This window comes from Lipophrys pholis, assembly GCF_963383615.2.
Source record: "Lipophrys pholis genome assembly, chromosome: 21".
Lineage (NCBI taxonomy): Eukaryota > Metazoa > Chordata > Actinopteri > Blenniiformes > Blenniidae > Lipophrys > Lipophrys pholis.
Window position 1 is genome coordinate 17,109,066 of NC_137649.1, and position 15,481 is coordinate 17,124,546.

The window sequence follows — 15,481 nt, forward strand, 5'->3', positions numbered from 1 at the left end:
CCCCTTATACAAATACAAATAACAAAATGAAGTGAGTAGAGTCTATAATAGCTTCTAATTGTTTTTATCTTCCCAGCAGTAAATAGAAACCAAACAAAAATGGCAGATATTTGATGTCTTGCTTCTTAGACGTAGGAACAAAACAACAAATCAACTAATAATATTCAACGATATTAGTTGATTAATTGAAGAAAGAAATGTTCTTGACTGCCTGATTGAAGTCTGGCCGCTGCTCCTGGCTCATATCCTCCCTCCCCACTAAATGTAATTCAAATATATGGATCACTTCTTAAAGTCCTGCTGTGTATTAATAAACAAAGTGACTAATGAACTGAAGGCCTGATAATTACTCCGGTTTATTGTAAAGCTGTCCAAACAGGCCCGTCGCTGCACTGCACCGTGATAAGCGGTTGTTTTGTCGCTCCCTCACTCCGCTCTTGGAGAGGTCGTGGCTGTTTATCTCACCTCTCCTTTCTTGTTAAACGCTCCTTATGTTACTGCAGTCAGCAGGTTCTGTGCTCGCCATCCTGAATACAATTTGCATAAAATTCAAACACGATGCCTCAAAGCAGTTATTACTGGGATTGTGTGCCACGTGTAATACGAAACAGCTCCTGTCGTAACACTGAATTCATTTATTTATTTATTTATTTTTCCTGTTAAAGGTTGTTTTTTTTTCTTTCACGGTGTCGTTCACACAGCGTGTCTGCAGTGCACATATGAAGCATGATTCAGCCTCTGGCCGTCTATTGCATAAGCTCTTCACCTGCATTAGTTATGTTATATCAAAATAGGAATAACCTTGATTACCTTGGTTACTGTTGCAGCAATGTGTTAAATATTCAGCTGTGGACTTGTGCAGATCATGAAAGCAGGAGGCACAAAAGAGAGAAAGAGATGTGGAGTGGAAGACATGCATGCAGTGCATATTATTTCATCCGCTTTCTTTCATTCAGGCCTCGATGCCAAGTTTTCTTCTCTCGTTCGGGTGCTTCTCTGTGTTAAACTCCTCGTGTCCTCGTCACAGCCCGGTCAGCAAATATGGGAAGACTGACATATTCACGTCCTTTGTCTAAATCTTCAGCTTCTGTATGTATCCGTAGAGGTCTGACATCTGAGTGGGAAGTGGGACTCCAAGTCAGATCCCAGCACAGAGGGGGGTTAAATTACAGCTCACTTACCCGAGTCCTAGCCGAGGGGGAATAGGGGACTACCTTTTAGTTCTAAAAAGACAAATGACAAGAGCTCAGTGTCTGTTTTTTTTTAGGATGCAATCAATAAGGGAGTTTCACTTACTCCTTCGTTTTTTTTTTGTTTTTTTATGTCCTCGGTGTTGGATTGTGCCAATATCCGACTGGACGGCAGCCAGCATCTCCTTTTGGCCAGACACAGTTTAATCTAGACATTCAGAAACAGGCCTCTGCTCACTATCGCGACTCTTTATAAAGACTCACAGCTCATTTTTAAGTACTCGTGGGTCACGTTTCATCGATTGAAATCATTGTTTCATGTGACACATTAATTGGGCTCATCTTATTTGTCCGGTTTTATCACTGTAACTATACTTTGTGACGGTTAAAGTGTAGCTTGGGCTGATCCAGTTCATGGCTTGTTGGATGTGAGCTAACGGACCAGGATGTGATGCGTCGTCTGCCACAGAGACGACATACCAAAGGACGTCAAAATCAAATCACAGTGTGTTTTTTAGCCGGCCGTCTGTTCGCAGTAGAAAGACCAGACGGTTAATTTGATGTACAGTCAAACAGGGATCGCAGGACACACACCTGTCCAGCTCCAAGGCTTTAATGTTGCCTTCTATTTTTAGACATGACAGCCAGACTCTGGTTTACTTTCTGCAATTAAAGAAAGAGCTGCTCACGTGACTTATTTTTTTGGGACACAGGGGATGGTTATGGTCTCTTCGTTTGTTCATTTATCAAGTTGGTCCTGATATTTATTTTCTACATATCTCCTTATATGTCTTGTAGCGACTGCTGTTGAATGTTTTCTGTCTTTCTAAGATACTGCGAAAATAATTACAATCATTCAAGCCAAACTAATCAAACGCATGTTGCTTGATAATCAGTTCCTCTGAAAATCATCATCAGAGCAAACCACAGGCGTAAATAGTTTATGTTCTACATTTTCACAGTGTTTGAGCCGACACTGCTCTGCAGTGGTGTTTAAACATTCAAGCTTGAGTTTACATGATTTCGGTGAGGAAGAAGGCAGCTGCTGCTTCTTAAAAGGTCAGTAATGATCCTGGGCCACACAGAGGTGTGGTGCTTACCGCTCTCGCGTCACAGTGATGATATTCCCAGTTCGGGCAGTTGGGATCGGCTCCAGCGCCCTGCAAGCCTGAACAAGATAATGTGATGAAAAATGGATAGATGAATCGATGGAGAAATCTGCCAATTCAATTCAATTCAACTTTATTTATGCAGCAACACATACAACACAGTTTATTTCTCGGTACGGAAACCCAACAAATCCACATGAGCAAGCATAGGCGACGGTGGAAAGGAAAAACTCCCTTTAACAGAAGAAACTTTTGCAGAACCAGGCTCAGAGCTCAGCTTGCTGCTATTCTGGTTGGGATGAGAGGATAGAGGAGAAAGGGACAGGACAGACAGACAGATCGGGGTAGAGAGACAGACCCTGGTTTGGGTAGTTTGAGTTATAATTTTACCATTAATGAGGTGCTGCTATGTAATCAGAACATTTTTGCTCCATGCTGACTGCTTCAGTGTTATAACAATTTAATGAACTTTCTGTCTCTATCAAGTTATATATTAGTATTTAGTTTTTCGAAAAGTTCTTCTGTTCTTTTTTATTACTTCTTTCACTTTTGTATTGTTTTTTTTTTTTTCACTTATTATTGCTTGAACTGTTTAACTTTTTTTTCTCCATTTGTCTGAAAAGTGCTTTATAAATCAAGTTTGATTGAATCATTGACTGATCTAAACCTGATTTATTTAAATGATCATTTATAGTATTTATATAGCATTTATACTTGAAGTTGTAAGTTTAGTGCACGAAAGAAAACCACATCAAATGTGTAAAAAAAAAAAAAAAAAAAAACAATCAGTAGAAAATCAAATATTGAAAAGTCTTGGAAATTTTAAAAAGCTCTTTTGATGTTGGTTTCTTTTCTTTGGGATCAGTCAAAATGTTAAATTGTGTCCATCAAAGAAACTCCATATTTCTAAAAGCAGTTGTCTTAATCGTCACACATGCACCTGTTGTTCCCGTTGTGAAGGTGCACCACTTGTCTGCACCTCAAATCTTCCTCCTCTCATTCATTTGGGGTCTTGAAGGCATGAGTGTGTGTCGTTCACAGTGAGTGAAGGACTTCATCGGCCATGAAATTGTCATCGGTGCACCAGAGCAGAGGGAAGGCCTTACGCACTTTTAGTCACGAGCGCTCTCCGTCCCATTGTTCTGGCACCAAGGAGAGAAAGTCAGGAATGTAAATGGTTTCCTCTTTTGGAAGAGTCACAAAAAGCAGACAAATTAGGCCGCATCAGGTCTTTAAGAAAGAACCTAATCTTTTAGAAAGCTGCTGAATTTCGTCACGTTTTAAAATATGTTTCCAGTTTCCTTCTGCTTTCTCATCATTTTTTTAACTTTAATTATTGTCCAGCGCCGTGTCCCTAATCCTGCTGTAGCTTCGCTGCTTATTGGAGGCCATTTGCGGAGGGTGGTGATCCCTGCAGGCCCATAAACTACTCTCCACTCAAAAAAAAAAGAAAAGCAAATCACAACCTCTCGCCAAATGTTTAATTAACTGCATTAATCTCAATCGAGTGTGCAAAAGCCAGATTTTTTTCAAGCAGTGTGGGAGCAGGGGTTGTATTTGTGTTTGTCATGCCTAACACACTACTTTGGGTTTAATGTTAACAAGGCATAGGCAGCTCCTCTTAACTCAGTCACTAACCAGGACGGGATCTGTCTCGAGGAAAGCGTAAACATTTGTCAGTATCGTGAGTCCTGAAGAGCCTCTGGTATTTCCTGAGGAAACTGCCCCACCATCTTGGCCCCTATCTCCTCGGCCAAAATGTACACCACTGTTTTTTTTGTTTTGTTTTTTATCTGCCTTTTCTCACCTCACTCTTCCCTTTGTCCTCAAATGCATCCAATCTAATCATTTCCTCCTTGTTCTGTGTCCCCATTCTTTCCTCACTCAAACCTCCATCGAGGAGGTACCTACACTGGTCCCATAAGCTCCTGGCCCTATTCATCCTCCATTTTGCCTGTTTTCCTTCTCATCCTCCTCCTCTTCATCGACCCATTTCTTTCTCTCTTTTCCCCCCTGCTTTTATCCAGGTGCATTAATTTGCCGCCCAGACTCCTACTGGGGCCTTTGAAACATCAGCTGTTTTGGAGAAACAAGAGATTAGTCATAACAGCAGCTTAGTAACCACAGAGTCTGCTGCGCCTAGTGATTCATTCAACTTTTTTCATTTGAATATTGAGTTAATGTTACTGTAGATGAGAGGTGTTTACGTGTAGTTATCTCCAGCAGGAGCTGCAATTTGCTCAAACAAAGCATTCCACTGGGATCACTAAAGTATCTGTCTCTGTCTGGCTGTAATAAAAAGCTCGTGCCGTCATGGAAAGTTGAAAGTATCGAATGCGGCTGGCAGACATCTTTGGCAGGGTTCAGCCGAGTGTCGGCTCCAATTCAGCCAGGATGTGGAGTTCTCTGGAAGGAAGAGATGAAGAGCGGGATAAGTACATGTGTGAGTGAGTCTGGAGCGATGCTGTTGAAAGGCTCAAACAGAGCGCGGCGTAAATCACAGCAGAGAGCGGAGGCCAGGGGGAGCTGAGCAGTGACTCGGAGCAGACACGCCCCGTCACCTGGCCGTGTTCATCCTGGAAGCTCGCCGACAACCTATAGTCACATTCCCAAACACGGCGTGTGTACGCTGCAACCTTTCCAACCTTTTCCTGGTAGAGTGAGGAAGGAGAGACTCGAAGAATCACTGTAATAGCTTTTTATTCCTTTGGGCCAGATGGGAGAGAGGATGTTAATGGTCTCGGGATCGGTTGATTGATCTATCTAGTTGGCCCAGACATTCATATTCCACCGAGGACGTTTCCTACTCACTTGAACCACTGGCTTCTTCTTCATCTATCCTCTCCTGTACTGATTTATCTAATTCATGGTCAGGGCTGGAGCCAATCCCAGCTGACTATGACTGACGACAGTACGCCAGTCAATCACAGGAGAAACAAACAGACGGTCACACACATTCACTTCCCTGTGGAAGTTGGTTTAAAAGAATTACCTCTAATGTCAAGCCCGTGCACACATTGGGAGAACATGCAAACTCCACACAGAATCGAACTGAGTATATTCTCATTGTGAGATGCAGTTTCCTCTCCTTCTAACCTTTGTCTGTTGGCCTGACGACTATCTCTGACATACAACATAAACTGATACGTGTTGGAAAGGACGGAGAAACTTCAAATATCAAAGAGATGAATTTGATAATGAGCTCAAATGCGACCGGAGCACCTGGAGGAAACCCATCCATGCCTGAGGAGAACATACAAACTCCACACAGAAAGTCCCAGGCTGGATTCCAACCCACAACCTTCTTGCTATATGACTCATTCACTCTCACATGTTTATTCCCTGTTGAAGTTTTGGCTGCTGATTTCAAAGATCCAGGTTACCTTGACGTTGTGTCGTTCGAGTGCACCAACACAGAAAAGCCAGACACGTCCGTTCATTCCAGTCCTGGACAGTATTTTGCTTAAGCCCAGGTTTACAGGCTGAACGTCAGTGAGCTCGACTGAAGAGTCTGATGAGTTCACTGCTTTAATAGGTAACCGGAAAAAAATGACATTGAACAGATTAGAAGAAGAAAGCTATTTGAAGTCTTTATTTCACTTTGGATGGATTCCAATGCTGACTAACACTGCGACCAGAGCGACAGTGAATTAAATGATTTCGAGACGCAGGCCTGGTTGAATTTGCCATCGAGGTACTGTTGGACAGAAGACTGCACATCCCGGAGTAATCTTATTACCTTTATAGGTTTAACCAGAATCTACTAATTGGTTTTGTTTGCTCCATATGGGCTCTGGGATTAAGCCTGGCTGTATGTGAACTGACACTGGAGTGAGCGAGGCAGCATTCTGTTGGAAAATATTTAGAATTTTACTGCTGCACATTTCAATACATTTCTATCATTACTCAAAATGTTCTGATGTGAAACATGCAGCAGCTGTTTTTAAAGGGAGGGACCGATTTGACACTGTGAGAAAGGAAGTAGCATAAAGTTGGTAATGGTGGCAAAGAGGTTAAACCGGTGTGAGACCAGAGGACACGAGAGTGAAACCTTTCCTCACCCTAAAAATAAAAGATAAAAAAACAAAAGCGGATAGAAGTCAGTGCAATGCCCTGTATGTTGTTAATGTTGAAGTGCCAGTCTGGCTCCCATCTCTGTCACCATGACAACACTGCAAGCAACAACAAAAAAAAAGGTAGTGAGAGTGGAGCCGATGTATTTGTATAAATAGAGATCGGTGAGGGAAAGGAAAGCCTGAAAGAGTGAGCATGAAAGAGGAGAGTGAGAGCGCAAGACTTCAGAGATGGGAGAGAATTATAAGCCGTGTGTGTGTGTGTGTGTGTGTGTGTGTGGAGGGGAACTTAACTGCCATCATAAAGACCTTTGCCTTGTCAGGTCAAGATTGAACAGGCAGATAAGAGACTTTCTCACACGTTCACGACGCCGTGAGAGATTTCAGCCACTGAACTGACAAAACCAAAATGTCTGATTACCGTCCGTCTGTCCTTATTCTACACCGTTTTAGCCAACATAGGATTTTCGTAGGCGAGAACAGATCTCTAGATCCTATGTACATAGGTTCACTTTTGAGATCTTCCTAATTAAAGGACCTCTTACATCACAGATATTTTATTGGTGATCTTTCAAGGTTTATCACCTTTTGTTCATAGTCAGCTCAGGACCGGCTCCAGTGCCACCGTAAGTTAAATAAAGCAGTATAGGAGAAGACACGAGTTTCTAGTATATGTGTGCAAGTGGGTGTATTGAATGATGCTCTGTTGTCAAATCCTTCAGGAGACCTAATCCTTCAAATCACTGCCATTTTGCAGTAAAAGTACCTCCTTTATGTTATCCTACAAAGAAGCTTTTATTGACTTGGCTGTTTTGTGAGTAGATAAAATCCATGAGACACCAAACAATATCTTGCTTGTGTTTAGAATATGTGCTGATTTAATATTTAATGTTTGCGCTTGTCTTGCAGATTTGAGTCCGATCCATGTCTGCAAATCAAAGTTTAGACTTTATCTGATTTGTGCTTTGTCACTAAATGCTGCTTTTTGTCTTATTTGTCTGTTTTTTATTTAGTTTTTTTCTTGCTAAAATTTGTATCATAACATCCAATTAGATTTTTCATTAGATTTTAAAACTTTTTGGTTTTTTTATCAGAATATCCCAAATGATTTGATGGAAGCAGAGAAAATCTCTTATGTTTTGTTTAGTGCACGAAGACACATTTATTTGTGTTCAACCTTCTGTTCACCGGGTAAATCATTGACAGCAAACTCTTATTTACAATGGTGACGTGCGTGGCAGAAAGCAATGAGCTTGTATGAGAATACAAACTGAAGCCCATCGTCCACAGATCAGTACAAATACAATTAGAACACAATCGTCCATTAAGACAATATAACAAAAAGAAAAAGCATCAGAGCAGAAGGTTCGTGCTTCATGGAGCAGTAACATGAATGATTGATAACTTTCATTATAGAGATCTTGAACTCTGAATTGGAGATGAAATGATCGAGAGTCTATTAACTGTGTTGCATTCACATTTCTTTGCCAAGGCACCGCTTTTCAATTGTTGAAATTGTGTCTAAAATACCAGAAATGTAATACTTAGATGAAAGAACTGTTTTTCATAGTTTTTCCACAGATTAAAAAAAAAAAGTTTCATATGGACTTACAAACATTCTTGTAGTTTATGTTGTTACCAGGGAGTTGCAAGTAAAGCCTACGATAAGGTGGAACGGAGGTACCGTGTTTAGCAATCTCCCCTCACAGCCTCATTCCCCCGGTTCAATCCTGAGCGTCTTTCTGTGTGGAGTTTGCATGTTCTTCAATCACTGTGCTTGTCCTGTGATGGTTGTTGAACTGTTCCCGGTGCAGTCTGTCTTTGTCCAATAGTCCGCTGGCATCGACTCCATTTCCTCACAACCTAAAGTTGGATAAACCAGTACAAAATGTTGGAATTTTTTAATCAGACTAGAAGTTTATGTGTCATGCCGCTCGTCTGCGTTAGTTGAAAGTATAAATTTACTGTTACGATCCTATGAACTGAGCCTATGGGAGGCCTGCACAGCAGGAGTTTGTTCCCAACACCAAATATTTTGTCGGCGTGACGACCAGTTGATTTCTGTTGGTCACACAAACCGGGAGGCAATCATCAGTAATGAGCAGAGGTTTACAACTGTGAATGTCAGAGTGTTAAGACTTGCGGAAGTACGAAGCAGCGGCAGCAGCAGAAGCAGAAACAGCAGCAGGGCCACCTGATGTAAATGACTGTGAACCTGATCTAATCACTAGCGCCAGGAGCGCCACTTTTCAGTTACTCAGAACCGTGCCCACAGTTTTCCTTAGAAAGACTTATTTACGATAAAGGCAGTGCGCGGCTCTCCCGGGGGGAACAAACACAGAAGCGTGAGTCACACTCGGGCTGACAGGCAGGCCACAGGTAATCAAATAGCATCTCGGAGCAGAAACAGCGGTGCTGCTCAGAAATCACAACTCAATCAAGTTTGTGTTACCACAAAAGAACACAGAACGTTCAAAGCAATTCAGCGAGAGAGAGAAAAAAAATAGTAGCGAGGCCGATGTGAGGACATGGTGGAAATAAGTGGCTCTTAGCAGTCCTCCACGTTTTTGCATAAACATCATAAATCCGCACATTCGCCTCGTTTTTTGCTGGTGGCGAAGTGGTGCTGGGACATGCACGTGGCAGTGACCGTAAATGGCCTGAAAGTCGATGTCGCCACAGCCAAACCCCCAGCGGGTGAACGTCGATGGGATGTCCACGGCACGCCGTCTGCGACACTGTGGCAGAATGAGCTATATGCTGGTCGCCACATGCATTCAGCCAATAGATACATACAGCAAGGGCGTATGTATTATTCATGTGCGCGCTGCTGATGAAAGTCAGATGTGTCTGAAAGGCTCCCCGCGGAGCTTCTGACCCCTGGACTGGTTTTTCCAGTGACCGTGCATGCGCACGGAAATGGAAACCCGCACCGAAAATGTCTTCACGCGTTTCAGCAATGGGTTATACTAATGCCATTTTTTTTCTTAACACAAAACAGCCACTGAGCATTTTGATAGAACGAAAAATTAAGGATTTTTATCTTTGTTACAGCGGTTGTAAAATAGATGTATATATTAGCGGAGTGCAATTATGAGACATTTCACTGGGTCATCCAAAAGTGCCTTCAGGGGATCGAACGCAGTGGTCGAGACAGAAACACCCACATTCCGCACGACCTCCCAATGATATGACCCGAGAGGCTTTTTTTCTTCCTTTTTAATGTATAATGACAGATTTCTGAATAATTAACAAGTGAACCCCTGGGAGGTGTATTTTCTTATTTCAATGTGCCTTCAAGGTTGTTGGTTACAAATCTAAAAATGAAATATTAATGGCTAAAACAGGAAAACAAGGGGTAGCTCGCAGCTGGTATGGCAAGCGTGGAAGGAAGGAAACATGGACTAAAAGAAAAATGCACATATTGGGTTTCTGGTTTGACCTCAACAAACCTCACTGGCCGCCTGGATGTACTGTCTCTATCGGTAATGAATAATGGAGCGACGCAAGGCTTTCAGATGAAACAAGCCAAACGGTCCAGTGGGATCCTGTGGTATCAAAGCTTAGTTTGAGGATTGTACGCCTGTCCTTGGTAATCGTTGACGTTGTTACAGAGTGTACAAAGCCTCTGCAGTATCGTGTGTGTGTGTGTGTGTGTGTGTGCGTGTGCGTGTGTGTGCGTGCGTCTCGGACTCTGCTTGAGAGATTCTTTATTAGTCTTTCTGAATGGCTCAGTCCAGGCTGTCAATCTTACAACCTGCCTACAGAACCATCTTTCTTCATGAATTATTGACTTTCTGCCTATCTCGCTGTCTCTCCTCACCAGCAATATGTCTGTCTGCCTTTTTTTTTTTTTTTTTTTTCCCGTCTTACTGTCTGCCATTTTCTCCAAAGCACAAGCGGAACAAGCTGTACAATAACAAGCTTCGGCTGTTAAATTAAGTATGTTTTCCATCTCTGTACCTGCCACAAATCTTCCTGCTGTTTCTGCATTGAGTGATGACGAGTGTAGAATCGTTTGTTTTAGTCACGTCTGTAGACATCAGTCCAAGATAAACTGATTATAGTTTGAAAAGGTCACAACACACTCACCCCATTCTTTAGAGTAAAACATCTCAGGGAAAGGCTTTAGGGATCGTCGTCCTGCTCGGGAAAGATTGTAGAAGTTAAAGTCTGACGTCATGTTGTCAGTGGTATGAGTCTGGATAGACATTAAGGTCTATATGTTTATATGTGTATTTTACAAAAACAGAGAAAATTCAGGCAAAAAAATTAGTTTGAAGGCAGGATTTTATTTCAGTCATTCAATCTGCCACTTGTCAAAGTTTGTCGGTGGCAATGAGGAGCTGATCATCTGTCAAGCAGTGCAGGTGGAGATCATACCAGCAGATTATGGGACCAGGGAGGAACACGTACAGGGTGAAGAGGAGGGGGCTGAGACCTGAACCTTGGGGGATGCCTGTTGTGACACAGAGAGGCACTGGGGGAATTGGTATATGTTGATGGAGATGAACTGTCTGTGTCAATCATTCCCGTCCAACACTTGTCTCAGAGCGAGATTTGGTTTGTATCTGTGCTTTGTGACCCTTCTATTTAAAGGTTGCATGTTTTCACCAGGTGCCTGTGGATTTTCTCCCCGACAGTCCAGTGTGTTCGGTTAATTGGTGTCTTGAAAATACCCGCAGGCTTGACTGTGAAGGTGTGAGTGTGTTTGAGCCGTGATGGACTGGAGACCTGTCCAGTGTTACTCTGTCTTCAGCCCCTGTCAGATAGAGTCAGCTCCAGCTTCAGGCGACCGCAAATGCGAGGAAACTGTGTCGATGATGGATGGATACATGGTACAAAGATCATTTAGTCAGTCGGAGAGATTCAAAAAAAGAATAATTTCTCTCAGGAATTCAAGATTTTTTTGCAATTGGTGCATCAATGCATGAGCATTCTACACTTTGGTGTCTGGATATGTTTTTGCCACTGAGTATGATAATTAATATTAGTTTTAATTGTTCTCTCCAGGTGGGCGGCGTCGGCCTGAGCCCGATGAGGCGGAGCTACTGAAGGTCAGCAGGCGATTGGTGGAGGACGCCGTTAATCGGGCCTTGCTACAATACAAACAGGAAACACTCCAAAATGGGGGTGGACCTAATGCCGCGGCAGTGCAACCCCCCGGAAACGCCGAGGACACGTCGACAAAGACGGACACTACAACTAACTTCACCACAGACAACAGGAAGTGACATGATCGGACTGCGGCACAGCGACTGAACTAAAAAAACAAAATTAAAAAAACAAAACAATCGGGAGAGCAGCAGCACCAGAACCATCAGCCCGGCCTGGTTTCCTGAGAGTCCGGAGGCCGGGACCAGAAAGCCTGAACCAGCCACACAGTCGGCACACTCTGCTGACCAGCGAACCCAGCTGGCCCGTCAAGCTCAGCGCTCGTCCACCTGGCCGAGCTTGACACTAGTTAACAAGATAATGTAGCTTGAGATCAGTGCTCGACCCCCCCTCCCATAACAAGCCGGCCAGCAAAGCCTATAATCTGACCCACTATGATGTATCTTCATCTGACAGAACACGCATTGTTTGTCCTCTCGGCGGTCGTCTCTTTCAAAATCAGAAAACGTCACGAGGCCCGCCTCTCGAGACAAACGTGCGCATGTAGGCTTCACTGTGACCCGCTTCTCAGAAACTGTCTTAATGGTAGACATTTTCCTTTTCGGTTTCGTTAATGATTTGGTTCAAAACTGACTTTCAGTTTCCCTTTTTCTAAAACTTTCTCTAAAATAAGTGAAGATTTTTGTTTTAAAAAAAGCGTTTCGCTCGCCTTCATATATTTCTTTGTTTTAGAATTTGTGTCCTCGCAGACAGGAGGTTGTTCATTTTTTAAGGCTGAAGAGGAGACGTAGCGTGGGTCTTGGCTTTCTTCAAACCTCAGTGTGAACCATGGATCATTAATGTTTGGTCTGCACAGAATTCTTTAGTAAACGGATCTTCTTATTTGATTATATGCTTCATATGTTTGTTTTTCTAAATTATGCCCCAATGCAGCTCTGCTTTGAGCGTTGAATTACCACAGTTGTGTCCCTTTGAGGCATCACTGAGACAATCACTAAGTGAAGATAAATACAGTATTGAAGCAGAAATAGCAGATTTTGAATCCTATCCGGACTCCTCATGGATCCACACACACTCCAGGATACAGTTGTATCATTGAAACACTAATTCCATGGGAAATGTCAGGTGGAGCTAGTGAACTAAAAATCTGCTGTACTAATTCACTATATACTATGAGTTGCTAAGAGCACAACTTTGCTTTAATGCCAAAAGCTTGGTAGGCTTGTCTCAGCGACATTTTTTTCAGTTTTGTTTTTTTCCGACAGGATGCCGTCGCTGATTTTCCTCTAAACATGAATATTGAAGAATCTTCCACTCAGCAGATCGCCTTTATAGGTGCACTTGTAAGATCGAACTTGAACTAATACAACAGCTTTGCCACAAATTCTGCGGGACTATGAGATAGGATTTAGAATAGCCACATTTGTTATTAAAGCTGTAGTTTGTGGTGGTGTTGGGCGAGACAGCATCATATTTTGTCTGCCCTGGTAACCTCCAGCAGAAAACCCCTTTGGGCAATATAGACTAACCACAAGCCAATGTTTTTGAACTGTTAGTGAAATCTGGAGTATCTGTGGTGGAAAAAAAACAAAGAGACACATGGGGGGAAATGCAAGCCAAATTGTCATTGTAAGGCGAGGGTGCTAAATTCACTCTGTTTCACTACCTTTGTCATACTTCCGAAAGAAGCAGACCTGTTGTTTGCAATACGTTGTACAGGTGTACCTAATAAAGTGAGCAGTGGTGGCTGGACTTAAAGGCTGTGACACAGACTGAAGCGTGTCTGTGTGAGCCGAGGGGATTTCCCTCTTTAGTAGTGTACGTGTACGGAGCAGTTTAAAGCCCAGCAGTGATTCACAAGGAGATTCAAAGGTTGAGAGGTTAACTCAAGATAATCGCTCCTGTCAGCTGAAAACCTTTTGGTTCTTCATTTTAGTGTCTTCCACTCATTATTTTTTATTTTTTTGTCAAACTTGAAAGCAGATTTCCGCCTTTCCGGCATCGTGTTAGACCCTAACGGCTCACCTGATCCATCAGTGCCATTCAGAAACACTTGCGCATTAGTGTGAATTTAGAGGAGACTTTTATTTTTCAAAACTACTCCAGGAGACGAGGTTTCCAACTGACAGCATAACAACCACACAATGATAGAAGTAGAAAAATGACAGTTTAATCTTTTTCAAACAATTTGTTTACTTTGCTTTTACTGCTGAATTTATTGTCTGTTGGGGGAAAAATAAATATGACTACATGAGAAAATATAGTTTGAAAATGACCGTAACAACCACTCAGTTTTGCATTTTGATGGTATTGAAAGCACAAAATTTTAAAGTAGTTTATTTTTTTTTTTAATGAGTCTTTAAATTCAGATTTTGTCAAGCAGGTAAATATTGACATGCTGTTGAATCACCTCTGTTCAAAGTGGCCTTCAGTCACTCAAAGTCTTTGTTTTCTTGTAAGTGCTTAAGGTGATAGTGCGTAGGGAACATTTTGGGCGACGGTGAGTAACAAGGCACCAAAGGTCGAAGTCTGTTGAATAAACTGCCCACACAAAGTGAGGACATTTGAGACTGGTGATGGTATGGCTTCTATGTTCATCCACTTAATCGCCGTGGGTAATGGAGCCGATCCTAACTTACAGTGGGTGAAGGCGTGTTGCACCCTGCGCAAATCACAGATCAGTCATAGAACAAAAAACACAGAGACATAGAGTCACATACACACATTTTGGAATATTAGCCGCCACATTATGCATGTTTTTCAATTGCACATGGGAATCATGCAAACCCCACAGAAAGCTCTTCTTACCCTGAGATGAGTGTGTTAACCACTACAGCACTGTGCAGCCCAAACAGGCTTCACACTGAGATGAAACACGATGCCCAGTCGGATCATTCCTACAAAGACATAATCCACCAAACACAAATGTCCTTACTTTTCCTGTGGAGTTTATTAGCCTGTGGCTACAGTTGGATTTCTGAATCAGACGTTTGAAAAAAAAAAAAAAGTCCACCATAAAACAGAGGATGTGTTTTCTATTAAAAAGTAAATCATTGTCTGTGAACACAGTGACGGGGTTCATGACTTTCAGCTGTTTGAGGTTGTTTTGCTTTTTTCCCCCGCTCGCGCAGACAGGTGTAAGCTGGGAAACGCACCCTCATCCCTGTCAAATCCACTTAATCCCGTCACCACGGACTGCTTCAAATGTCAATAACGCAGGTGGATTCTGTCTTAAGGTGGACTCTCTGAACATTTTCGTTGAGATTTTTTATTGTCACCGGATCCTTAATCTCCTTAAAATCCCCTTTAATACACAAGTTGTCCTGTTGGCCTGTGTTGTTAGTCTGTTCATCTGTTCCTCTGAAAGTGTGTGTATGTGTGTATTTATGTGTGCGTTCTCACATGGCGTCTGTGGTTTGATCAGTTGTTCCCTTGAGAGATTCACGTCTGTACCAATCATTACAACATTCAGAGCTGCGTGTGTGTGTGTGTATGTGTGTGTATGTGTGTGTGAGTGAGAGAAAGAACAACCACATAAATCTGTCTCCTCTGTTTGTCTTTCCACGTGTGGACTTCCAGCTGTGCGGGTGAGTGATTTGTATTGTGTCGTATATCTTGTTCCGCCATATTTGAACAATAAAACAGGATATGAGATTCAAAACCAATATCCTTCTCCTTGTGTCGTGATTTTCAGCCTGGGCGGACACAAAGCAGTGACACAGTAAACAGTGAGATGTACAGTGGACATGACAAAAGGTGTAGAAATTCAGACACAGTAGATCATACAAACAATGCCATTACATTAAGACGCTGTATTCTTAATGTTGGGACTCTGGACCTCCCTGGGTCCATCATCAGTGTTGTTTGGGTATCCATTACTTTGTCCCTATAAAACCAGCAAAGCTATCCTACAGCAGCAAAAAAAACAACAACAACCTCATGCATTTCTACACAGTGGCCCAGCCTCAGCTCGTATGTATTAGGGACAAGAAAA

General features: G+C 42.5%; 1 protein-coding gene across 1 annotated transcript in view; it reads left to right on the forward strand.

Annotated features, from left to right (window-relative positions):
- Nucleotides 1–15,144, forward strand: part of akap7 (A-kinase anchoring protein 7) — a 46,375-nt gene extending 31,231 nt beyond the window's left edge. Inside the window, exon 10 of the mRNA XM_080491469.1 lies at nucleotides 11,386–15,144. Within this exon, the coding sequence (XP_080347595.1) occupies nucleotides 11,386–11,606 (221 nt within the window). The 3' untranslated portion in view covers nucleotides 11,607–15,144. The remainder of the gene's footprint in view (nucleotides 1–11,385) is intronic.
- Nucleotides 15,145–15,481: the final 337 nt, after the last annotated feature.